The sequence below is a fragment of the Coenobita brevimanus genome, chromosome 57, assembly GCF_032717465.1.
Source record: "Coenobita brevimanus isolate Jiangsu-jjx chromosome 57, ASM3271746v2, whole genome shotgun sequence".
In the NCBI taxonomy this organism is placed as follows: Eukaryota; Metazoa; Arthropoda; class Malacostraca; order Decapoda; family Coenobitidae; genus Coenobita; species Coenobita brevimanus.
This window is the reverse complement of record NC_137010.1, coordinates 28,822,141-28,849,581: the sequence shown is the minus strand read 5'-3', so window position 1 is coordinate 28,849,581 and position 27,441 is coordinate 28,822,141. Positions and strand designations below refer to the sequence as shown.

Here is a 27,441-nt window from a genome sequence, read left to right as displayed (position 1 = left end):
GTGGAAAGGTCAGTGTTGGGAATATCTTTAAGAAACAGGAAAAGATCAACTTGGGTGAGAGAACAGACTAAAGTCAAAGATATTATAGAAGTTATAAAAGAACAGAAATGGAGGTGGGCAGCCCATATAACAAGAATAAGGGATAATCAATGGAGCAAGAGGCTGACTGACTGGACACCAAGAGATTGTAAGCTTAGCAGAAAAAAGCCAGACAGGAGATGGAGGGATAACATAGAGAAATTTGCAGGGAAAACATGGCAAAGATTGGCTCAGTCAAGGAATTCATGGAAAAGGTTGGGGAGGCCTTTGTTCAGCAGTGGACTACTTATGGCTGATGATGATGATGATTATATATATATATATACTGTATATATAAATTTATGGCTGATGATGATGATGATGCCAGGAGACGTGACACTCGCACAGTGAAGAGTGCTGTGAAGCAGCTGAAAAATGGGAAAGCAGCTTGGGTTGATGAGGTGTATGCAGAGATGCTTAAATGTAGTGGAGAGAATGGAATGAAGTGCTTGTTGGAGATATGTAAGAAGGCATGGATGAGTGAAACTGTGCCTGCAGAGTGGAAAAAGGCTGTGATTGTACCCCTGTACAAAAATAAAGGTGAACGAAGTGAGTGCAAGAATTATCGTGGCATAACTTTACTGTGTTAAGGAAGGTATAAGGAAGAATTATTATAGAGAAAGTAAGAGAGATATCAGAAGTCCTAGTGAGTGATGAACAGGGTGGCTTTAGGAGTGGCAGAGGATGTGTGGACCAGATATTTGCAGTGAGACAGATAATAGAGAAGGATTGTGAGAAGGACCATAAGGTATTTATGGCATTCATGGATCTGGAAAAAGCATATGACAAAGTGGACAGAGAAGGATCGTGAAAAATTTTGAGCATGTACGGTGTAGAGGGTAAGCTGTTAAGTGCCGTCAAGAATTTTTATGATGGTAGTGAAGCATGTGTCAGGGTTAATGGGCATCTAAGTGAATGGTTCACAATCAGTGTGGGCGTGTGACAAGGTTGTGTGATGTCCCCATGGTTGTTCAACGTAAATATGGATGGGGTGATGAGAGAAGTGAAAACACGAGTAATGGAGAGAGGGATGGCATTGGTAATGAATGGTGATGGATGGAATATCTCAAATTTGTTGTATGCTGATGATGCAGTACTGCTTGCAAGTACCGGACAAGAACTTTGTAGGCTAGTGCAGAGTTTTGCTGATGTCTTTAAATGTTGTTCCTTGAGAGTAAATATAGAAAAGAGTAAAGTGATGGTTACTGAGAGAGAAGGTGACTCCCAGTGCAATGTAACAGTAAATGGAGAGAGCCTGGAATTGGTGAGAAAGTTCAAATATCTGGGTACAGTGATAGAAAAGAGAGGAAAATGTGCAAAAGAAGTTGAAAGTAGAATGACGCAAGGAAGAAAAGTAGCTGGTGCAATGAAGGCCTTTATAGGAAACAGAAGCTTGAGTGTTGCAGCTGCACGAGGCTTACATGAAGGAGTGTTAGTGCCAACTTTAACATATGGATGAGAGAATGGTGTGGCATGAAAGTGAAAAGTCAAGAGTAAGAGCAGTGGAGATGGGACTGCTGAGGAATGTATGTGGAGTACAGAGGGTGGATAGGATATGAAATAATGTGATTCGTGAAAGATGCGGAGTGAGGAAGTCGGTGGACACCATAATTGAAGAGAGTGTATTGAGATGGTATGGTCATGTGGAGAGAATGGATAACAATAGAGTGGTGAAGAAGGTATATCTGAGCGAATTTGAAGGAGGGAGGAGGTGAGGTAGGCTAAGGAGAAGGTGGAGAGATGTGGTGGATGAGTGTTTAAGAGAGAGAGGTTTGGAAGTCGGTGAGGCTAGGGAACTGACAGGAGATCGAGCTGGCTGGATGAATTTTGTGAGATGTGCATGATCAGGGATTTTTGGCACCCCCTTTTTAACATGGCAGCGTCTGGATTGACTCTGTCGGATACGATATGTTAAGCTACACAACATGGTGAATGTTTTTGGTGTATCCGATAGAGCCAGGATTCTGGGGGCTTGAATGATGAGTGAATGGAAGTGTGCCCCATTGGATTGGGCAATTTTGGGCTGTCTGGACATCGCTACTCCTCACCCTGCCCTTGGGCGGGAAAGGAGGTCCGGATGATGATGATGATGATTTATATATATATATATATATATATATATATATATATATATATAATAAATACATAACTATACTGGTGTGTGTGTGTGTGTGTGTGTGTATTTACCTATTTGTAGTATACAGGAATTGAGCAATGCTCGTGTTGTCCTATCTCCATATCCACATTTATCTAGTACTTTTACACACATGAATGTTTTTCTCTTGCACCACCTTTTCGTCTAAGTCGTTCCAAATATTTATGTATTTACCCAATACTGTATACCTAATTGTGATATACACGAAATGTGCTATGTTCGTGGGTTCCCGTCGCTGTTTCTCAGTAAGTCAAATTTAACTTTAAACTCGTTTAAGTTTTTAGACTGGTCGATCTCTTTGTCCAGGCTATTCCATAAGTCTATGCTTCTGTAAGGATAGCTATGTTTCTTGATATCCTTCAAGCAGCTTGACTTTTTCAATTTCATTCCGTGTCGTCTTGTTTCTCTCTTATCCCACAAAAACAGATCTTCTTTGTCAATTTTATCTACTCCCACCATGGTCCTGAACACTGCAATCATGTCTCCCCTCTTTCTCCTTTTTTCTAAGGAAGGCAAATCCAGCTTTTCCAGCCTCTCTCTGTATGACAGATCTGCCAGACTGGGGACCATCTTGGTTGCTGTTCTTTGTATTCTCTCAATCTTGTTTATATCTTTCTTTTTGTGTGGGGACCACACTACCGCTGCATATTCTAACCTGGGGCGGATCATGGGCACTATCAATTTTTTCATCAGCTCCTCATCCATATAATGAAATGCTACTCTTATGTTAGTCAAGAGTTTATACGTCTCTCTAACTATCTTGTTAATGTGTTTTTCAGGTGACAAACTATCTTGGACCAGCACTCCCAAATCTTTCTCTTCTCTCATTTTTGTGATTAATTCATTACCCAACAAATAATTCAGTGATGGCCTTCTGATACTTTTACCCATTTCCAATATTTTACATTTCTTTACATTAAATTTCATTTTCCACATCCGGCCCCAATCATGTATCCTATCCAGATCCTCCTGCAGTATTTTACAATCCTCCTCAACCTCTACCTTCCTCAAGTTCCTTACATCATCAGCAGACATACCTGCATAACTGTTCACTCCATGTACCATATCATTTACGTAAATCAGGAACATTACTGGTGCCAACACCGAGCCTTGAGGGATTCCACTTGTTACTTCCCTCCATCCAGACATCCTATCCTTTATTACTGTCCTCATTTGTATGTCTCTCAAAAAGTCTCTCATCCATTCCAGGAGTTTCCCCTTCAGTCCTCCTGTATATTCTAGTTTCCACATTAGTCTCTTATGAGGTACCTTGTCGAAGGCCTTCTCTAAGTCTAAGTACACACAATTCACCCAACCATCTCTCTCCTGTACCATGTCAATCGTTTTTGAGTAAAAGCTCAACAAGTTGGAAACACATGACCTTCCACTTCTGAATCCAAACTGACATTCAGTCAAAATATTCATCTCTTCTAGATATTTTATCCATCTGTCTTTCAGGATTCTCTCACACAATTTTGCGACCATGCTGGTTAGAGACACTGGTCAATAATTCAGGGGTTCTTCCCTGTTTCCTCCCTTATAAATTGGTACCACATTTGCCCTCTTCCATTCTTGTGGCACTTTCCCCTCTTCCAGAGAATACACGATTAAACTGTGAATTTAGCTGCCAGTTGTTCTCTGCATTCCTTCAGTACCCAATTAGAAATTCCATCCAGTCCTGGGGCTTTCCTTACATCTTGAGTTTCCAGTAATTTATACACTTCCTGTACCTCCACTTTTATATATTTTATCACTGGTACATTTCTAATCACACCCTCCCCTTGCACAAACTCTTTTTCATTTGTGAAAACTGATTGGAAGCATTTTTTCATTATTTCGGCTTGCATTGCAGCATCTTTATAGACCTCTCCTTTTACTTTCAGTTTGGTAATTCCTTCCTTTTGTTTCAGTTTGCCATTAACAAATCTATAAAACAGTTTGGGTTCATCCTTGCATTTGTCTATGATACCTTTTTCAAAAGTCCTTTCTTCTTCTCTGATTCTTGTGTATTTATTTCTAGTTCTTTTATACAATAATTTTCTTTTGTTCTATTGTTACTTCTCTTTCTCCAGTTGTTCCACGCCTTATCTCTCTCTTTTTTTTGCTGTCATACACCTTCTATTAAACCACCCCTTTTTCCTGTTTTCCTGTGTGTGTGTGTGTGTGTACACTACATACACATGACTACCAAATAGCATTTCTTGTACAGTATGTATAGTGCAGTAATGAAGAAATTTTGGCAATATAAAATATATGTAACAATTTTCTATCAATGAAAGGATTGTTTTGCTGTAGAATCCATCTCAATCGGAGTTGTCAAATGTCTTTCATCTCCTCGTCTCAAGAGTTACACTATATATATTGGCCCCATCTGCTGCCCTCCTTTTTATTAGATTCAGCAAATTGCTTGATGTAGACCACAGATAAGAGAGTGAATGTAAATATTATGACTAAATAAAAAATATAAAAACTAGTGGATGCCGTCAGTCTGCACTTTTTTCGACAACATGTGTACACTACTTAGGTACATAAACCCACACAGCCACCACACTTACACACCACCAATATGCCGAATACCTCACTCTCATCTCATTGCTTTCGGCCTTCATTTCATTTCTCTCTTTTTTTTCTTCTTTCCCATCTACCCACTTATAATAAACCTTTAATTGTTTTCAGTAAGATTTTATTAAGCTGCAAAACAGTGTCAGGGCAACAATATTCTTTCACACAAAATTGGGCAAAACAGTGAACAAAATCTTCAATAAAAGTCACTTTAATGTGTCTTCGATTCATATCTGACATCCTGATATCGGCAGTAGATATCGATATCAGTTCAGGTATCACAAAAAATGCAAATATCAGCTATATATCAGATTGGTGAATTGTTTCGATTACAGCACTACTTTCTCACCCCCCCTCAACCATTCTAGCAGTGTTATCAGAGTTAGATGAGAATCTTACGGTATTGTTTATTCCCATTAAATATGGTTTAATAATTTCATTTGCAGGTTGTTAATGTTTGCTGGTGACTAATTTGATGTAGGTTTGGGGGCAAGGGGGGCAACTTTTCCAAGATGACAGACTCACAAGTAATTTTCCCCCAAAAATTAGTTATTTCTAAATAACAGAATTCTCAAATTGCGGTGTGTGGTCAGTACTATAAAGGCACAATTTAGGAGGTTCTACTGTAGTTTTGCTATGGAATGTCATTACTTGTAGTGCTGTTACTCCCAACACAGCTTGCTACAAAATAACATCATTTGTTCATGTGTGCCCAACCATATTAAGTGCTTTAACTGTATTACAGATGGTCCCTGTTTTATAACCAGTCACTTATGAATTTTCAATTTTACGAAGGTAGAAACCGTACTGTACTTTGAAATATGAATTTTTATCTTTTCCTGGGCTAACGATATGCGGTACGATACAGTACTCTAGTGCGATGCTGGCAGCGAGCTTCTCAGCTGCATCTCCCAGTTTGGCCCGCAGTCACCAGTGTAAACAAACCATGCTTTACAGTGTTGTGTGTTGCCAGCTTTTTATATATATATATATATATATATATATATATACTCCCCTGTTTCTACATTGTGTTTTGTACATCCATCATGTCTACAAAACGCCCATCTGTCTCTCCTGCTACTGGTGAGAAGAAGAGGAAGGCAATTACTCTTGAGATGAAAGTCATTTACCCAGCTAAGGTGGCAAGCTTGTAGGTTCCAGGACAATTCTGCGTCAGGAAGATTCCCCATCATTTATTTACATACCAGTTTACTTAGCAAGTTTACTAATTATTGAGTTATATGAGTTGAAAAAGTGATGATGGTGGTTTATTCCATTTATGATAAATGTAAAATGTGGCATCAGATGGTCAGTATTAAAGGAAAAAATATAATTTTGAAATGCGAATCAGGTGATATACGATAACTTTCATTTCATCATTGAACATCAGGCTACATAAGAGACATTAGCATTTATTTAACTGTCTGATAACTTTAAGTGAACGATTGATATACAGCTACCACGAATTGACTTAGGACCCCCCCCCAAAAGGTATTTGTTCATGAAATGCCATTCATGATTATGAAATCATGTTTTCCATGTTTTTCAGGAGCAGTTGGATGCATTTTGGCATGGAATCACTTAGATCTCTAAAGTAATCTAAGGACATTTCTTTGCACCAAGTATTTGTCAGTTCAGTCTTGAGGTTGTCCAGATTGGGTGTCTTCTTTTCTGCCATGATTTTCTTCATCTTTGCCTAGCAGTTTTCTATCAGATTTAGATCCGGACTGTTGCCAAGCCAGTCGAGGACCTCAACTGGATTATCCTAAAGCCAATTTGTCACCTTTCGTGACTTGTGACATGGAGCCGAATGGTGCATGAAAAAGTCGCACCCATGAATAGCAAAAAAGTTTAACAAATGATCTTCCAGAACTTGAAGGTACCGGCCACCATTCATCATCAAGTTCTTAGGAAGAAAGTAGAGGCCTCCTCTTCTCATTTCACCTGAGAAACACCCCCGTACCATTATTGATTGTGGGTGCTTAACAGTCAGCACCATGTAAGCCGGGTCATATCGACTACGGGAGGCAGGGCGACAGACCTTGCCAGAATGCACCTGGAACACTTGAAATGTGCTTTCATCGGAAAACATAACTTTTCTCCATTCATCTGATGTCCAGTATGCATACTTCTTGGCAAACTGAATGCTTTGCTTCTTCATGCAGTCATTGAGAATCGGTTTCTTGGCTGCGGTGTGGCTTGGCAAACCCAGCTCCTTCTGCAAGCGGTGTTGGATACTGTAGATCGAATTGAGACGTCTTGTAACAACTGGGGATGGATTCTCCTCACTACTGCTGCTGTCAGTTGAGGATTCTTGATTACTTCCCTCTTCAGAAGCATATATGTACCTCTGGAAGTCATCCTCTTCTTTCCACTGCCATGCTTGTGCTGTGGTACGACATCAGGTGGCTGCAACAAGAATCTTCATGATGGACGACTTTGCACATCCAGTATGTTCACAACTTGTGTTTATAGGGACATTATCCTGCCTCCATGCAATGATATGGACCCTCTCATCCCTTGAGCTGTACTTTCCAGGCATGACAACTCAACTCTAGGAAAATAACAGGGCAAACAGTAATGCATGTGAAAAAAGAGAGAGGTGCAAGCTCGGAGTGACGGGAACATACACTCCCACTCTCACTTCTGGGCAAGCACTGATGTGCTGAGTGTTTTAACACCTCCTGCCAACACCAGAGGAGTTGCCAGTTACTTCATGCCCAAAAAATTCACTTGGTACAGGTGGAAACACAGAGCAATGACAGATAACTCTCCCAAAGCAATTCTGTGTGTAGGTCCTATGTAGGTCCTAAGTCAATTTGCGGTGGATGTACTGTACATTAAAGTTATATAAATAACCTGCACATGTTATGTGTATATAAATATGTAAGTTTAAGATTCTCAGCCAACTGACTGGGAATCGTCCATGTTTTGTTGGGGATTGCCTGACGGCTAATTGTCTAGACAGTGACTTGTCTTGTTTTTGCTGTGACAATGAATTGTCCAGCAACCAGCCTGTAATGGGCCATGCATGTGAACTTGGACTTTCACAATCGACGATCTCAGTGCATTGTAAATAACATGAAATTTTCAGCACTTTATCGTAAACTGGGCCTTATGGTAATGATTTTGCCCAACTGTAGGCTAATGTAAGTGTTCTAAACACATTTAAGATAGGCTTGGCTAGGCTATGATGTTCAGTTGGTTAGGTGTGTGAAATGCATTTTCGTCATCATCATCATCATCATAATCGTCATCCAGATCTCCTTTCCAGCCCTAGGGCAGGGTGAGGAGTAGCAGTGTCCAGACAGCCCAGATTTGCCCAGTCCAATGGGCCATGCTTCCATTCACTCATCACTCAGGCCCCCGGAATCCTGGCACCAGACACTGCCATTTTAAAAAGAGGTGCCAAAATCCCTGATCATGCACTTCTCGCAACATTCATCCAGCCAGCTCGATCTCCTGTCAGTTCCCTAGCCTCACCGACTTCCAAACCTCTCTTCCTCATACATTCATCCATCATATCTCTCCACCTTCTCCTTGGCCTACCTCGCCTCCTCCCTCCTTTGAATTTGCTCAGATATACCTTTTTCACCACTCTATTGTTATCCATTCTCTCCACATGACCATACCATCTCAGTACACTCTCTTCGATTCTGCTGTCCACAGACTTCCTCACTCCACATCTTTCACGAATCACATTATTTCGTATCCTATCCACTCTCTGTACTCCACATACATTCCTCAGCAGTCCCATCTCCACTGCTCTTACTCTTGACTTTTAATTTTCATGCCACACCATAGTCTCATATCCATATGTTAAAGTTGACACTAACACCCCTTCATGTAAGCCTCGTGCAGCTGCAACACTCAAGCCTCTGTTTCTTAGCAAACCTTCATTGCACCGACTACTTTTCTTCCTTGTGTCACTCTACTTTCAACTTCTTTTGAATCACTGTACCCAGGTATTTGAACTTTCTCACCAATTCCAGGCTCTCTCCATTCACTGTAACATCGCACAGGGAATCACCTTCTCTCTCAATAACCATCACTTTACTCTTCTCTACATTTACTCAAGGCATGACACTCACAGACATCAGCAAAACTCTTCACTAGCCTACCAAGTTCTTGTCCGGTACTTGCAAGCAGTACTGCATCATCAGCATACAACAAATTTGAGATATTCCATCTATCACCATTTATTACCAAAGCCATCCCTCTCTCCATTGCCCATGTTTTTACTTCTCTCATCACCTCATCCTTGTATATATTGAACAACCATGGGGACATCACACAACCTTGTCACATGCCCACACCGATCGTGAACCATTCACTTAGATGCCCAATAACCCTTACACATGCTCCACTACCATCATAAAAACTCTTGATGGCACCTAGGAGCCTACCATCTACACCGTACATGCGCAAAACTTTTCACAATCCTTCTCTGTCCACTTTGTTGTATGCTTTTTCCAGATCCATGAATGCTATAAACTCCTTATGGTCCTTCTCACAAGCCTTCTCTGTTATCTGTCTCACTGCAAATATTTGGTCTATACATCCTCTCCCACTCCTAAAGCCACCCTGTTCATCACTCACTAGGACTTCTGATATCTGTCTTCCTTTTTCTGTAATAATTCTTCCATATACCTCCCTGACCACACTCAATAAACTTATGCCACGATAATTTTTGCACTCGCTTCGCTCACCTTTATTTTTGTGCAGGGGTACAATCACAGCCTTTTTCCACTCTGCAGGCACAGTTTCACTCATCCATGCCTTCTTATATATGAGGCCATCAGAGGGAAAACCAGGTAAGCGTCAAAAAAAGAAAACAGAAAAAAACTCTGTTAAAATTTGTGTACTTTAAATATGGCATAACTTTTCAACCAATGAAGATATTCTGCTCTTGTTTTTTTTTTCATGTAGCCTAATTCATCTACTTTTCCGTAATGATACTCAGATGCCAATAATTAGTGGAATTTTAAATGAAAAAATTCAATAACATCTCCTCTTGTTAGACAACAATCGACAACAAAGTAGCAGTACTTTTACCCATAATATGTGTTATTGTAGGTCAGCTATAAGATATTGAGACTGAAAATATGTCAGTAGGTAATTAAGGACATGTACCTTTATGGTGGTGTCATAAAAAAAAACTTGGTGGTATGCGTCGAGCCACACGATTGGCGTGTCTTGCAGCCACCTCCTGCTGTGTGGCGCTTTCCTGGTTTTCCCTCTCACTCTTAGCCTCACACACATGTGGCTTACAATAAGTGCGTGTTTTGACATGAATACTATGGTAAAATCGCCTTAACTCAAGTAGGAGAACCAGACATGATGTTGGTTTCCAAGGATGCAGTACTTGGGAGGAGAAAATACTAAGCCAAAATGGACCTAATGGTAATGTCATGGAGTGGTTGGCTATCAATTGCAGTACGGTTGTTCACAGCCCTTTAAAAATCGTAATTTTCAACCATCTTAGGGACATCTTTTTCACTTAAACCCTTGTTGTAGTGGTAGAAGAGGACTTGGGGAATAAAGTGGTATATGTAACTCCGTTTCTGGCCGGGGTGGCGCTTACCTGGTTTTCACTCCAAGCGCCTCATATCTCCAACAAGCACTTCATTCCACTCTCACCATTACACTTAAACATCTCTGCATACACCTCATCAACCCCAGCAGCTTTCTCATTTTTCAGCCACTTCACAGCACTCTTCACCTGTTTGAGTATCATGTCTCCTGACACTGCATTCCTTCTCTGCACACCCCCAAAACCAGTCATCATATTTACAGCTGCTCTGCTCTTCCCATTCATCAGGCTTTCAAAATATCCTTTACATGGTCCTTACTTCATCTCCATGGGTTAAAAATCTACCATCTACATCCTTCACGCCATCACATTTCTTTCCGTGTTCACTTCTACATTTCTGTACCTCTTTCCAGAATAACTTTCTGTTTTCAGAGTACAGTAGTTCTCATTCATTTTTCTTCGTAGATCCTCATTTACCTCTTTCTTTTTCCTCTTCACTAATCTCTTTACATGCTACTTGCTCTCAACATATTCAGTTCTTATATCAACTGAACCCCTGTTCTGTAACCACATTAGCCACTTCTTCCTCATTTCCTCCACCGCTTTCTTTTCCTCCTCAACCCACCATGCTGTACCTTTCTTCTTTGTTGTTACTCTTGCCACACCACACATCGTTATAGCATTCCTAACTAAGCAGTCCCGATATGCATTCCACAGGCTGTCCAGGTCCATTTCATTCCAGTTCTGTAGTTCTAACTCCTTTACTTTGGTCTGGTAATCATCTTCCATTTCTTTGATCCTCAGCTTCTCAACTTTCAGTCTTTCTCCCAGATTGTTCCTCTCTCTCCTAATCCACCTCACTCCTCTCAGCTTGATCTTGCATACCACAATCATATGATCTGACAGACCTCCACATCGTCCTCTCACAGCCCTCATATCAGCAACCATTCCCATCATCGACCTCTCTACGAGCACATAATCAGTCAGGCTTCTTTCAACACGACCCTGTTCCCTCTATACCAAGTATATTTATGTGCATCTTTGTGTTTGAAATACGAGTTACAAATGCACAACCTCCTCTCCCGACACATATCCTTTAGTCTCTTCCCATTATCATTTTCTCCTTGTACTCCATGACAACCCATTATGTCATCCTCAGGACCAGTGCCTACTCTTCCATTCATATCCCCCATTACAATCACTTTATAGCTCCTGGGCATTTCTCCCACTACTTCACCCAGCTCATCCCAAAACCTGTCTTTCTTTCTCTCACTCCTGTCCTCACACAGTGCATATGCTACAATGACTGCCACTTTCACCCTCTCAGACTTGAACTTGACATACATACACCTTGAGACAATGCATTTGTAGTCTCTCATTCCACTCTGCCACACCTCATTCATCAACAAAGCAACTCCTTCACTACACCTTCCTCGCCCATTCATTGCTGATCGTACACATTTCACACCCTCCCACTCCTCCACTTTGCACCCTTTCATCTTCGTTTCACACAGTGCCATCACGACATATCTCGCACTCTTGAACACATTCACCACTTCCGCCCTCTTGCTCTCCTCATTCACACCTCTCACATTCCACATGGCCATGCGAATCTGCCCATTTGGTTGGGGCCCTGGGCAGGTATTGGGCCCTGAGGCTCTCTGAAACGACAGCCATGATTAAGTGAATTTGGATAGGGGAATCTGAGGGACATTTAACCCTGCCAGAAACCCTGGTTATATGGTTACCACCCAGCATAGTAAATGGTTTCCTGGGTACAGGAAACCATTTGGCTTGTCACTCAGTGTAGAGATCATATTGCACCTATACATTGAGTGGGTGGATGATGGGCACCCCCACCTACCACATGCATTTTCGACTTAAGAAAAATTCCCTTTATGACCAGTTTCTCGGCATGTAACCTGCTTGTAAGTCAAGGCCCACCTGTACTTGAATGTGGCCATCCCTTATGATTCCCCCCCTCCCCAGCGGAAGGGCTAAAGGAATATTGTCTGCATGTAAATTGCATGTCATAAAAGGAGAGACTGATAGAGATGAGAATGGTATCAAGGAAATCCCTTGCATTGTATTGATGATGGGATGTGGTGACTCCTACTGCCCTGTACTTATGTAACAAATTACTGGTCCCTCTAAACTCCTGTAGCAGAGAGCAAGGGTTATACCTAGGACTCCTTTGATTTGTATCCTTCAGTGAAACCACAGATCTGCACTGAATCTTTCTGCATCATCAGAATTGGAAAATTAGGCCAGAATGAAAACATCATCATCCAGACCTCCTTTCCCACCCTAGGGTATAACACTCGCATGAAAGCAGCACAACATCAGTTAAGTGGATGGTGCCCCCCACTACCTATTTTGTGGATGGTGCCCCCCACTACCTATTTTAACATAACCCTCTAAGAATTCAAACCTTTTGTCAGTGATCTTCAGTTCAAGCCCGTCAACAGAAATACATCCCTAGCAGCAGATATGTACTTTGTATTTCAGTTCATATAACAACTCAAGGTTTAGAGCAGTTGACTTTTAGGGAGAAATGTCTTCAGTGTTCCATTAACTGTCTTGCCTCATATGCTAATCCTACCCATCCCTCCTCTCAACAGTAATCTGCCCAGTGTGCCGCCACGTTTCCACCACATTCTCGCATTTCCAAGACCTTGTTCTTGACATCCGGTCTGTTGGAAGTGTTGATGAGGCATTAAATCTCCACTTCCGCAAAGAGACACTGGACACAGACAATGCTTACAAGTGTGAGAAGTGCCGCAAGAAGGTCCCAGCAACCAAGAGACATTTAATTGAACGTGCACCTCATGTTCTACTTATACAGTTGAAAAGGTTGGTATCAGCAGTGATTATTACATTGAAAAAGAAATGAATTAGTTGTTTTGTTTTGTAGTTCCTTAATATGTTTTCTGAAGAAGTTTGGAGGTAAGTTTTGTAATTTGCCTCCAACTTTTTAAGGGTAGGCTAAGATAATTTGGGTAATATTATACTTAAACTTGATGAATGTTGAATGATTAATATAAGGTAAAAAGATCTTCTGACAGTTTGAATATTATGCTCAGCTTACAGTGGTGTTAGTGTGTACCTATGGTAGATGCAGTATATATAGTCATCTGCATTCAGCAGTTTCCACATTGTAGCTAGCTATATCACACAAAGAATCGGGGTTTGTTGCCCAACACTAACTTCATGATATTATCCTCCCCCCAGGTCAAGAAGGGGTATAGAGCCAAAACTGCTAGGAGAGGGAGACTGACGTGAGGGAGGAATGTAGAGTGTATGAAGTACAGTTCATGAGGGAGGGTAGGAATGCTTATGACAAGTAGGTGTAGAGAGATTTATCAGCCTTTTAGTTTTTGCTTTTCTGATTGAACTCAAGAATATGTTATCTGGAAGTTATTATTGCCGCTGTGATTGCTAAGGACAGGACATCAAGATGCTAGTTTTCAAATTGGTAGTGGATAGATGAACTATTCACAACATGTGTGGACCAAGAATGGTCTGAAACTTGAAGTAAATGATCTTCTTTCATCCCTGGTGGTGTTTAGGATCTCATATGAATGAAGAAAAATGATAAGAAGGTATATGTGATTCACAGGCATCATAGAGTAAGAGATAAGCTTTCACAAATAATGATTAACCCATTAGCTCCCAGGGTCCCTGTGTGAGGAATTGTGCTGGAAGGATACTAAGCATACTGCCCTCTGCCTTTCGGCTCAGAGTCGCAAAGCTTATTGGTATCTACCCTTGGCTCCCTTCTTTATTAACTTTTAAATATGCCCAGTTCCATCCTTTGCTGAGGACTCTGGGTGCAGATGGATTAAAGGAACTGACAGATTTGTCAGTGCTAACCCATTAGCACCCAGGGTTCTTGTGCGAGGGATTGTGCTGAAAGGGTACTAAGCGTTCTGCCCTCTGCCTGTCGGCTCGTAGTCACGAAGCTCGTAGGTCCCTACCCCGGAGTTTCCTTCTTTATTAGCTTTTGAAACTGCACAATTTCATCCTAGACTGAGGACTCTGGGTGCATTTGGGTTAAGCTGAAGGGGAAAACAGTCACACAGTGTGCAGACAATTTTGTAGCTTTGGTCATAACTGGGCAAAAATGTCTGGAAGGGAGGTACCTAAAGATAGAACTTCTTGGCCTGAAGGAGAGTTTCCAGTGAGCCAGAGGCAGGATCCTTGGGCAGGGTAGGTGCAGGTGGAAAGGGCCAAGGATGAGAAGGATGGCTTTGGGGTATAGGGCAAGATGGAAGGGGGTGAACAGTTCTCTGAAGTATTAGAACTAATGGTCTGATCATTTAGTTTGTTGTCCAAGACAACCTGAGGCAGGGGCAAATGCTGCTTCGAGGATGGTTGTATGTGAGTGTGGGGGAACAGTTAGCAAATTCGAGGTCGGGATAGTGGTAATCATCACTGTCCAGGTGTAGGGGAGTAAGTCTGTGTTGGCAGCTTGAAAAAGCTGTGAGTAGTAATTGATGACAAATAAGTAGGTTTTTGTTGTAGGGCGGGGATGAGCAGTTGATGATTGTGTGTGGCTGGCAGGTGACTGTGAGATAAATGGAGGAGGGCAGATGGGTTTATTGAGGAACTAAAGCCAGATGTTAACCATCTGTACTGTATTCTTCCCCTTTGAAGCCAGTACATGAAGTGAGGTAGCTTTACTATAAGCTGGATATAACTTGAAGAGGACTTTCTAATCACCCCCACACAGACAGATACCAGTTTAGGATTTGTGCAGGTCATACAGTCAGAGCAGAATGAGTGGGATCTGCTACATATCAAGCAGTGAACCTTGTTCTGGTATGTAACATGGCTGTGTCCATAAATATGTGACAGTTGTTACAGTGCAGAAGAGAAAACTGTAAGAGCTGACATGGTAAGTCAGGTGCCCAAAGGTGATCCTGGGGGAAAGAAAGCTGACAAGGCAGACTCAGAGACTTAGGAAGTCCTGCCTGATTTGCTGCAAAGTGATTCCTGCAAAAAGGCATTGAACTTCTAGAATCTTGTCATGGTTATTGTCTCCCTTCCCCCCTCCCCCTCATGTTAGGTAGCCTGGAGATCATCAGGAGAGATATCCACAGTGACAGGGCTGATCCAACTGTAGATAGTTGGGAAATGGTCTTCTTACAGTTGACTATTCACTTACTTGATGTAATCAGATCTTCTGTAAGTAGAGTAACAGTCACCACTGTGCTGGTGTCAATCTTAACCAAGAGTGCCAAACCAAGGCCCAGCACCTGTAACTCATCCTCGCAACAGGACTTTGCAAAGCTCTCTCTCTCTCTCTCTCTCTCTCTCTCTTTTTTTTTTTTTTTTTTTTAATGCAAGGAAGAAGGAACCAAAGGCAAGAAGCCCTGTGAGAGTCCATGGGTTATTGAACTCAATACATCCATCAGCAGATTTAATGATGAATGCTGCCAGTGTCCTCAGAACTGGCAAACAACAAGCAGATGGTGCCAGTATGAGCTTGTGTTATTAGCTGATTCAGGGTCACCATCCTTCTCTTCATAGGCAAGGGGGGGGGGGGAATTATCCTGTTGACTCCCATTCAAGACTGAAGATAAGGGCTTAAGGAATTACCCAGAGCTAGGGGAGCCAGGCCCATATCGTCAGCCCTTTTAGTGTAAACTGAGTTAAACATCAAGACAGGAGGACCCATGACATGTTCGCACTCAGCAAGAGCTCGCAAGCAAATCTTTATGGGGAAGTAAAAAAAGATATGCTCTCAGACAGATACACAAAATGTCTTTGTGGTAGCTAGGAGCTTAACTCACACAGTGTTATGTGTTTTTAAAGGTTACTGGAAATTGAATCCATTAGAATAGAAAAAATTTCCTCCATTAGGTACATTTCATGTGTTTTCTCAAAAGACCTAACATTTCAATACAGTATTGTATAAATTGGTACTAAGAAAAAATTATCATTACTGGTATCATTGTTATTGTCACCATGATCATTCATTCATTACCAGACGCCATGTATCCCAAACGGGGTGGCCAAGGGCTTAGAGTTCATTGTTTTACAGGGAGGGGCACTAATCCTCCACCAACCCCACTTGACACGTAGGGATGCCAACAGCATCTGGTGTTCCCAGGCGCTCACCCATCCAAGTACTAACCAGACCCAATGCTAATTTAACTAAAAGATAAGAGTGATGGGAATATGATGCCAGGAGCATATGATGTTCCCAGAGGTTACCCATCCAAGTACCATACAGACCTTGTGTTGCTTAACTGTGCTGATTAGATGAGAAGTCATGACTTCAGTGTGGTATGGCAGTTAGTATAAACATGTTTCTCACCAGGGCTATATGGTGTTTGGTGCACCACTCATCTGATCAGTGAACTTGAGCAACCACAAAAATAATGCCGAGTTTACATATTCCAAGTACCGTATTTTGTGGCATGTTAGACGCTGCAGTGTGAAAGATGCACCCTAATTCTGGAAGGGAAGCTCTGAGAAAAAAAGTATGTCTTGACTAAGACTACAGAAAGGTTGCTTGATATGAGTATTTTTCACTATAATACACACTCACCTTTCAGAACCTCTGTTCAGTACCGTATATCTGTCTTTGGTTTCTTTATCTTTATGTAAAAGAAGGGTACAAGACATGAAAACAAACAACCCCTTCCTTACGTAATGTTACTTCATTCCATGACACTATCTTAACACATTAGAGTCTCTCTTCAGTACTGTATATATATGTTTGGTGTCTTTATTTTTATGTAAAAGAAGGGTACAAGACAGGAAAACAAACAAACAACCCCTTCCTTATAAAATGTTATCCATACCACGACGCCATCTTAACACTACCGGTTTGTTTATGAAATATGAAGTGTCCGATTCCTTTAGTAAAGTAATTTGAGACGTGATGTTCATCTCTATTAAAGTACATTACATATGTATCAGTATATAGAGATAAGTATTATTTTTCGTGAATTGAACTTAAAAAAACAAAACTCAATAAAACCAGTTCTTTAATTCACTTAAGAAAATACAAAGGCCATTAAGTGAAGGAATACACTATATCTCCAAAACAAATGCCTGCATGTCTTCAAATGCCTACATGTGTGAACTTTAGAATCAAACAACACAACCATGTTTTCAAAAATCAATTACAAGGAATGTTTACACCTTTTTATGTACCCTAAAAGTACCAGAAGCCATCCTAACATGGAGTGATCACATTTCCATATCGCAAGGCGCTAAACTGCTAAATTGCTAAACCGCTAATAATTCTGTAATTTCAGGAAGTATTATTTAATGTTGCAACTTTTTCCCATTTTTCACTAATAGTAATATGAGACTGCTTCCTTCTATGATGCTCTTGTATCGAATGAAACAAAATATCAGTAAGAGATGCCAGCCTAACAAGGATTTTTGAATTTCCATATGAGACAGACGTCTGTTACAATGACTCAACAAAAGTTAAGCTAGCCAACATCTCCAATATGATTCCCTTGCTAGTCAGTGATTGGATAGCAAGTGAAGTGATCATTATTGCCTTTCTGAAGGTTAGCAAGAAGTTCAGAAGTGATCATGTTCTGAGAGTTGGGGGAATGCTAGGTGCTAAACTGCTATACTGCTAAACTGCTAAAAAGCTGTAATTTCAGACAGTACTGTTTAATGTTGCAGTTGTTTTTCCCGTTTTTCAGTAATGGCAATATAAAACTGTTTCCTTCTGTTATATTCTTGTCTCTAATGAAACAAAATATCAGTAAGAGAAGCCAGCCAAACAAGAGTTATTGAATTTCCATATGAGACATCTGTTACAATGACTCAAATGTCATGCTAACCATCATCTCCAGTATGATTCTCTTACAAGCTACTGAATGGATGGCAAGCAAAGTGATCATGACTGCATTTCAGAAGGTTAGCAGGGAGTTCACCAGTGATCATGTTAGCCTGCTAAAGCAGTGTGTATGCTAGATGCTAAATTGCTAAACTGCTATACCGCTAAACCCCCAGACCGTCACATGGCCAGTTGTAAACAAACCCTAAATTTTTTCTTAAGCCTGGGTGTTTCTAATCATAAAATCTGAGTATATACACAAGTGAATGTAACTTTTCACAATAAATCAAAGGTGTTTATACTCTAAAAAAAATACTTGACTGCCAAACAGTGAGGTAATCCTCTGTATAAGTGATTCTTCTAAATGGACCCAAGGTAGTCTCGCCTCCAAGGACGCATGGGGATATTTGAAGATGATTTTGAGACAAAAAAGTGCATCTTCCACCCCATGAAGTACGGGTATTATGGTCTAGAAATATGAGTTGTCGTTTACATAACTGCTTTTTTGAGAACCTCAGTTGTATTCTTGTATTGCAGATTCACCATGTCTGGGGGCAAGATTGGCAAACACATTAACATCCAGCGGACTATAGACATCTCCAGATTTGTCAATGGTGCCAGTAAGCAGCAGATTGGGGGCAGCAAGCAGGCAGCACAGGGTGGAGGCAAGCAGGGGGGTGGAATGGGAGGTGGAGGCAAGCAGGGAGGTGGGATGGGAGGCGGAGGTAAACAAGGAGGCGGAATGGGCAGTGGATCAGTTGGAGGACCATACCAGTACAGGCTGGCATCAATGGTGATCCACCTTGGAGGGACACAGCATGGTGGACACTACACAGCTGTGGCTGAGGCATCCAGTGGCACCATGTTCGAGTTTGATGATGCGTCGGTAGGTCGTGTGACTGTTATCTAACTAGAATAGCTACTGTAATTCCTTATTATAAGTTACCCATTTTTTAGGTGCAGAAGCATCTCTTTGTGTGACCTGGTTAGTTACTCACTACCTAAGGAATTTTGCATGTACACTCAACCCCCTGCTATCGCGCCTAATTGGTTACAGGAATCGCGCGTGATAGGTGAATGCGTGATAGCTGAACTGAACAATCAGTGGGAAAATTTCTAATTGGTTTTTCAGTGGCCCATTTTTCTAACTGTTAACCACTTTATGCCTACGATTTCCTGCCAATCTCTCCTCTAACATGAAATAAAGCATTATTATATTAATAATAGCAGTATAATGAATAAATAAACATGAAAGGCCATCAAACTTTTATAAGGATTATGGCTTGGGTGGTTTGATGGGTTCCGAGGCTTGGGAGTGGCTTAGTTGCTGCCAGATCTCTTTGGCTGTCTCCATTTCTTTAGTGTCCCCAGCTAAAGGGGGTATCACATGGTACCTTATATCAGGAATGGCTGAGGAACATTTAAGTGGAACAAAACTTGGACACCATCACACACGTTCCTCACACTGTCGTCAGAGCCCCGTCTCGGTTGTAAACACGTGATTACTTTATCGACATCACGGTTTTTTCGGCATAAGAAATATTAACTCTTTATAAGGGTTTCAAAACAATTGATATTTATTCTAAAATACAATATTAATAAGTATTCAGTGTTAGGCTAAATTTCAATGCTGTAGTACGATATATTCTTTCGAGCCGAATGGGTTTTGGTCACTGTTTTGCCTATCGTGTCCTCGGCAGGAATCCGTTCAGATGCATTCCAAATACCCGTGCTATAATCGGGAATTTTACCACGTTACCGTTCCGATTAACCATCGTATCCTCTGCAAACCTCGTATGAAGTGCCGTGTGAATAAGTTTCGCTTAGCCTGTCTTCAAACTCGACGCGTGATAGCGGTCTTGGGGTGCGTGATAGCATGTATGGTTGTGCATTTGATGTGTGCGTGATAGCAGATAAGCGTGATAGCTGAACGCGTGATAGCAGGGGGTTGAGTGTAAAGTGCTTCACTAGCACAGCCCTACACAGTGCTTCACTTTAGTGAAGCCCCATATGGGCCCACATCTGTTCAGTACAGTAAGCTTCCGTGCATTTAAACTAATTCGGGAAAATACTGTTCATATATTCAAGTTTTCCAGATAGTTGAAATTTTATCCCAAATCCCCTCCCCCTCCCCCCCCAAAAAAAATGCAAACCAACCTAAACACATTTTATTTCAGTTATAGTACATAATACAGGCAAACCCCAATTTACGATACCCCTATGTGCAATACCCCAGATTAGTGATGGGTGTAGAAATACCACCCTACCCCGCCTAACGATGGCTGAGCCCTGGTTCAGCGATGGGTCCTCCTGTGTTTCATCCAGGAGTGATGGGCCAAAAGTTTGAATGGTATGTGTTCCTGCAGCCAGCTGAGCCCACCTGCCTGCCAGGATGCGCAGAAATGCTCACACAACCCCTGCACCCGTTGTTCACCCTGCACACACCCATATCATTCTTCTCACACCAGCCGTCTCTGAGTGAGGAACTCACTTGCGTTTGCCTACCCTGCATTGTGTGTCATCACCATCGTTACGCAGGCCACAATCGTAGTGCATTGTAACCATGTCCCAGCAGTGCTGTGAGGAGGGCAGTGATACTAATCGTGTGTGGAGTGTGATTTTTTGTGAATTTTGGTCTAAACAAGTGTGATCATGTCTGGTAAGGGCACTGCATGTTGTGGGGCTGGTGGTGGTAGTGGTGACCCTAGTTGGGGTGTTAAGCTGTCTGCTAGTGTTGGTGCTGGTGATGTTCCCGTGAAGTGCGCTTATAAAGCTGTGTCTCTGAAAATGAAGTTGGGTATTCTTAATTGCCACGACAAAGGCAAGGGTGCATGTGCCATCGCCTCGGCTCCTCACCTGGCCCAGTTGACTGTCTCCACCATTATCAAGAAGGAGGAGGCCATCAAGGCTGCTTTTGAGGAAGTTGCAACCTTATCCTCCTCCCATATCACCTGCCTTAGAGAGTCTGCGGTGGAGGAGCGGGAGCAGATGCTCCACACATGGGTGGAGGACCAGAAGAGGAGGAGGGCGCCCATGAATCAGGCCATCATATGCACGAAGGCTCTCTCCCTATGGGATGGAATAAAAGTGAGACGCAGTCTTGATGCTAGTGAAACCTCTAAGGCTAGCCATGGGTGGTTTGACCTCTTTAAGAGGCAGACAAGCCTCCACAATGTCAGGATGTCTGGTGAGGCAGCGAGTGCAGATGTGGTGGTGTTGGAAGTGTTCCCTGACGAACTTAAGCGCATCATCACGGAGGGTGGTTACAGTGCAGAACAGTTTTTGAATTGTGATGAGACTGGGCTCTTTTGGATGAGAATGCCCTCAAAGGCATATCTTGCAACAGAGGAGAGGTCTACACCAGGGTTCAAGGTCTTGAAGGTCTGGCTTGCACTACTTCTGGAGGGCGATGCCAAAGATGACCTGAGGTTAAAGCTTATCTTTGTCTTCCACTCCAAAAACCCGTGGGTTTTGGTGGGGTATGTTAAGGTGAATTTAGGGATGATTTGGAAGTCGAACAATAAGGCCTGGCTGACTTCCGATGTCTGTTCATCTTATTTCCACTCCTACCTTTCTCATGTTCAGGAAGTATGCCTCAAGAGAGAACTTGGCAAACAGATTTCTTGTGGTGGTGGACAGCGCTCCTAGCCACTCTCCTGCAATGAAGGACTGGACAAGCAACATAAAAGTGGTGTTCCTGCCCCCCAACACCACATCATTGTTGCATCCCATGGACCAGGGGGTGATCATGACGTTCAAGGCGCGCTACCTCCGATGCATTATGCAGCAGTTGGTGAGGGCATGTGACACTGATGATAAGACAATGGTGCAGTCCTTCTGGAAAGGATATAATAGATGCCACGCCATTGAGAACATCATAGCTTCATGGAGGGAAGTAAGCCAGGCCACCATGAACAGTGTGTGGTCCAAGCTGTGGCAGGAGTGCATTCACTCCGTCACTGGCTTCCGTGAGGGCGTGTGAACACTGCCGATAGAACAGGTGCAGCAGGACATTGTCCAACTGTCGCATGAGGCAGACTTCGGGGAGGTTGACGAGCAGGACAAGGAGGAGGTCGTGGAAAGCCACAGGGAGGAGCTCAGCAATGAGGAGTTCCTCAGTATGGAGATTTAGCAGGCACACCAGGAGGCACAGGAGAAGGAGGTCACCCCTGAGGTACACGCCCTCAGTATGAAGATTCTGAAGGAGATGGTGACCAAGGTTGACGAGGTCATCGCACTTATGCGCATTCATGACCCTCTTTCAGGATGAAGCAGGGATGTATCTGATCAGCTGGAGGAGGGGATGAAGGTGTACAGGGTGATGTTGGAGGAAAAGAAGAGGGCGGCCAGGCAGACTGCAATCACTGCCTTCTTCAAACAGGCCCCCACCACGCCAGCAACCCACGGAAGATCTCCCCAGCCCTCGACCAGCAAAGCATCTCCTTAGCCTTCGACCAGCAGAGAAACACCAAGGTCATTCTCCTGCCGAGGATGTGCCCGGCCCCTAGTGCTGGACCTCACCTCAAGCCAATCCCTGTCTCCTGCATCACCTGAGTCTCCGCTGCAGCATTCTGCCACTCCATTGGTACCTTCCTCTTCCCAGCCTCGATCCCCAACACCACGATGACCAGCGCCTCTGTTTCCCTCACCATGACATGAGCCACTGCACATGTCTCCCTCGTTACCTTATCAGTCATCGCAGCAGTCCCCCCTTGCCACCTCACCAGTCATCAGAGTTGTCTCCCTTGCCACCTTATTTGTCATCGCATCGCACCCCATCTCCACCTCCAGAGCCAGCGCATCAATCTCCTGCTACCATCACCCCACCTCGTCAGGCTCCCCCCCCTTGAGGAGGCTGAGTGAGTGCTAGGGAGCACCACATGTCCCCTAGCCTTGAGGGGGATAGGAAGGATGATGACCAGGACCAGACATGGTCTTACAAGAAGTAAGTGATGAGAGGTATTTGATATTTTCTGATCTATTTTTAATGATTTTCTGATTTTATATGTTGGTTTTAGTGGGTTATTTACAGGTGGTAGGCTTAGCTGAGCTTCTTTTACAGCTGTTAGGCCATTTAGATTGGCTGTAAATTTGTTTTTAGACTCATTTGGGTGGGTTTAGGACTTGGTTGGGGGGGGAAACCCAAGGCACAAAAACACATCCCTATGCTGTACATGTTAAATTGTCCCTGATTTACGATACCCTGCCTAGCGATGAGTTTTTATTTAATAATTGCATTGTTAAACTGGGATTTGTCTGTATAAGTAGAAAAGTGCATTACAGTACAGTAAATATGAAAATACACAGTTCAGTACTCAGTAGATTAAGCTGCCCTTTCCTATTGAATTCAGTACAGTTGGTTTGCCATGTTTTGTTTTCCCAGTGTGTGCTCATTTCTTGATCATAGTGAAAAACACATATCAAATCTATTCACATTTTTTGCATTTCGGTGAGCTTGGTTAAGTTCGGTTAGATTATATTGTTAGGTTAGATTAGGTTAATATTTTGACTAAGTTAGGCTACTGTGCTTCAGGTTAGGTTAGGTTTGGCAAGAAATAGCCACAGCCATCATGGTCAGGTGAAAACTTTAGTTAAATGATGGTAAAACTGAGGGAAATGAAGGTGTGGTGGTAGATTTCACCATCACAATGATTCTGTGACTCACAAACACCCCTGTGCACAAGGTTTGGGAACATACACAGTTACCTCTCAACTAACACGAGTTTAAAAAACGCGTTTTTGTTTTAACACGAGCAAATATTTAAGGAGATATGTTTAACTAACAAGGGTTTCTCGATTTAACTCAACTTTACACGTACGTGATGGTTTCAAATTAGCCGTGCGCGCCTTGGACAGTCCCGAGCTGATAGACCGTGTGACAGTTTATGCATAAATACAATTTTTTATTTGTCTGATGCTTAAACTGGTTTCATTCGAACTATAATATTCGAAAATGAAGTTTGGCCCCATTCTGAGCAGTTTGGCTCATTTTCGGACAAAATTTGGCCGGGAAAGTGATGGTAGATCTAAATTGTTACAACTTGATGCTGCAGAACAGAAAGAAGAAGACCACGCAGACCAAGATAGATCAGTTCTTTATGAAGAAGACAGAAACCTTAAGGGAGTTATCTTCATCACCAGTAGCACGGGAGTCAGAGGAAGAGGAAGAGGAAGGACAGCAGAGCAAGGAGGGACAACGAATTTAGGGTGGGATAGCGCGGTAAGGAGGGACAGCGGCAGACGACAAGTGATGCATAGACGAAGTGAGGTTATGTGTTGTTATTGTCTGTGACCTACTTACTGTAATGAAAATGTTGCTTTTACTGTAGTGTTTTTTTATGACCTACTAATGCATTAATAATGTTGAGGAACTTTCACAATACCTTGAATGAAGCAGAATTGAAAGAGAATCCACGTAAAAAACGAGAACAGTATGTATTTGGGGAGAAGTAAACAACATTTCGGCCCAACTAGGGCTCAAATGTTGTTTATTTCTCCCCAGGTATGCTGTTTTTGTTTTTTATGTGAATTTTCCTTCAAATTGATATTGTTGCTTTTAAGTTTAGAGTAGCATAACTTCCCAAATGGATAGACTTTCCCAGAGTCCAGGAATGTAACCCCCAATATTACCATTGTTTCTTATGGGAAAATTATGTTTAAAAAACGCGTTTTTAACTAACGCGACCTCTCCAGGAACCTAACCTTCGTGTTATTTGAGAGGTTACTGTACCAGTTTTGCCATAAGGTACATATTCTGTTAAACATAATTCTTTCTGTAAAAGCTACCTTCTGGAAGTGTGGAAAAAATGTCAGGGTGAGGTTGCTTTCTGTTTCTTTGTTACCGATGTTAGTAATGTTATTGTTAAGAGAGAGAGTTGTTAAATATATCTCTGTAGCCAGACACCCTTAATTATGTAGTGGGTGACTACAAACTAGTCACCTTCATGTCGCCTCATCCTCTGGTACAGTATTTGACTGACCTCCATCCATCTTACACACCACTCTGGTATATACTGTATCACCACTCCATCCCTCTATTTAATGCTTGGTTTCCCCCTTCCCCTCTCCACTTCACACACATACATGCTCTTAGTCAGTCTCTCATTGTCTATCCTCTTCACATGGGCAGAACCATCTCAAAGTCCAGTGTACAGGATTTCTCTGAATGCTTTCAGTCACATCTGCATCACTATTACAGTGCACCTTTACTTCCTTATTTATCAGTCTGTCCCTCCATGTAATTCCATTTGCTCCTTTCAAAAAACACATTTCCAGCTCTCGATCTTGACTTGTGTCCTTCCAACAGGTTCCATGCTTCTCTTCCATACAGGAGGGATCATTATACAGTACAGTGATAGCCCGATCTTCCGGGCTATATGGTATGAAGGAGTGCCCGAATAGGCGGAAATCACAATTAATCCAGCATAAACAAAACACAAGTAAAAGTATACTCTGAGATGCGATATCCTGGCATAGTGGTGGGGGTAGAAATACCACCATAACGATGGCCAAACCCAGGTTTAATGATGATTTTTATTTTTTTAAAACCGATTTTGATGACATTTTAGACTTAAATTTTGTTTTTAGGTTGATTTATAAACTGTTTTTAGAGTTAGATTAATGTGTTTTACTCATAGGTAGGATGAATATAGTCATTTTGGGGTTCAGTTTACTAAGTTTGTTTTTTCCAGACGTATATTTGACGATTTTCAGAGTTTATTTTTGGGTTTAGGTGAGTTATAAACTGCTTTTAGGCTTAGTTTAACTTGTTTTAAATCTGTTTGGGGGTTTAGGTTAGCTAGAAACTTGTTTTTGGACTCATTTGGGTGGGTTTAGGACTAGTTTGGGGTGGGAAACACAAGATTCAGAAACACATCGCTATACTTTACATGTTAAATATACCCTGAGATACGGTACCCTGCCTAGCGATGGGTTTTTACTTAACCAATTGCTTTGTTAAACTGGGGTATACCTTTGCCCAGAGTTGGACACATTAAAAAAAAAAGAAAAAAAAAAAACTGTTAGACTTGTTTATTAACTCCTTAATGGTCATCGGGTTCAGAAATTTGTGTGCTTCCCTGGCCGGCCCTGGGACCATTTTTTCACAGTTCTAAAATCATTTCTTTTTCTTACAGATGTGAGGAAAATCATCTGGTTCACCTGGCAATGTGTTTTTTAACTTCCTAAACTCATCCTGTGATTTGCAATGATTGGCAGAAGAATTAACGAAGTAACGGTGCATGTGCCATATGGGCGAAAACATCCGAGATGAAGTGACTGCCTGACTGCTTGGGATGGTAACGTAGGATCCGAGACGAAGTGACCGCCTGACTGCTTGAGATGGCAACATAGGGTAGTATAAACATACCAGTGACCTTCGTTTTCTTTTCCAAAATTGTTTGCAGTTTTTTATTGCTCGTGCTTACTTGACATCACTGACACTAGTATGGTAAAGCATTGTTCAACGCCGGGGACTATTAAGGGGCTAAGGAATGTGATGGTAATAATAGGGAGGAAATTTTTCTAGCAATTAAAGGTAATTTACCACCCTGAAATAGTCCAAAAAATACAGAAAACAAACTTGAGGTTTTTCTACTGCTTAAGTTAAGAGTACACTTAATGCTCATTCTTTTGTTCATTCTTGTGTATGTGTGAAAGAGAGAGTATTGATGCAAATATTAATGTATTCTGTTAACTCCTTAATTGCCCCCGGTGTTGAGCAACACTTTATCGTACCGGTGTCAGTGATGTTGAGTTAGCATGAGCTATAAAAAACTGTTAACAATTATGGGCAGGGAATGAAGGTCACTGGTTTACACAACCCTACTGTCCCGTCCCAAGCAGTCAGGTGGTTACCTCATCTCGGAAGTTTTCTCCCACATGGCACACGCACTGTAGTTTTATAATTCTTCCATGAATCGTAGCAAATCACGGGATAGGTTTAGGAAGCTAAAAAAAACACATTGCCAGGTGCACCAGATGATTCTCTTCACATTTGAAAGAAAAAGAAATTGATTTTAGGACTCTGAAAAAATGATCCCTGGGCTGGCCAGGGAGCATGCAAATTTCTGAACCCACAGCCATTGAGGGGTTAAGCTGTACCTATGACTGTTTGTTTCTGGTGCAATGGAAGAAGCTTAATGTACTCAAAGGTGGATTTCTTTTCCCAGTTTCCCAACTGTAGGTTAGGTTAGGTTAGATTAAATTATTAGGTACAGTTAAGGTAGCTTAGGTTAGGTTTAGTTAAACACTCAGATTAGGACAGTCTTTTCTGCAGTTATGCCGACAAATCAAACGAGT

General features: G+C 42.0%; 1 protein-coding gene across 1 annotated transcript in view; it reads left to right on the top strand.

The window, feature by feature from the left end:
• Window positions 1–27,441, top strand: part of scny (ubiquitin specific peptidase 36) — a 210,321-nt gene that overhangs the window by 114,707 nt on the left and 68,173 nt on the right. The window contains exons 6-8 of the mRNA XM_080274469.1: window positions 12,950–13,181; window positions 18,679–18,768; window positions 18,892–19,027. Coding sequence (XP_080130595.1) covers window positions 12,950–13,181; window positions 18,679–18,768; window positions 18,892–19,027 — 458 coding nt within the window. The remainder of the gene's footprint in view (window positions 1–12,949; window positions 13,182–18,678; window positions 18,769–18,891; window positions 19,028–27,441) is intronic.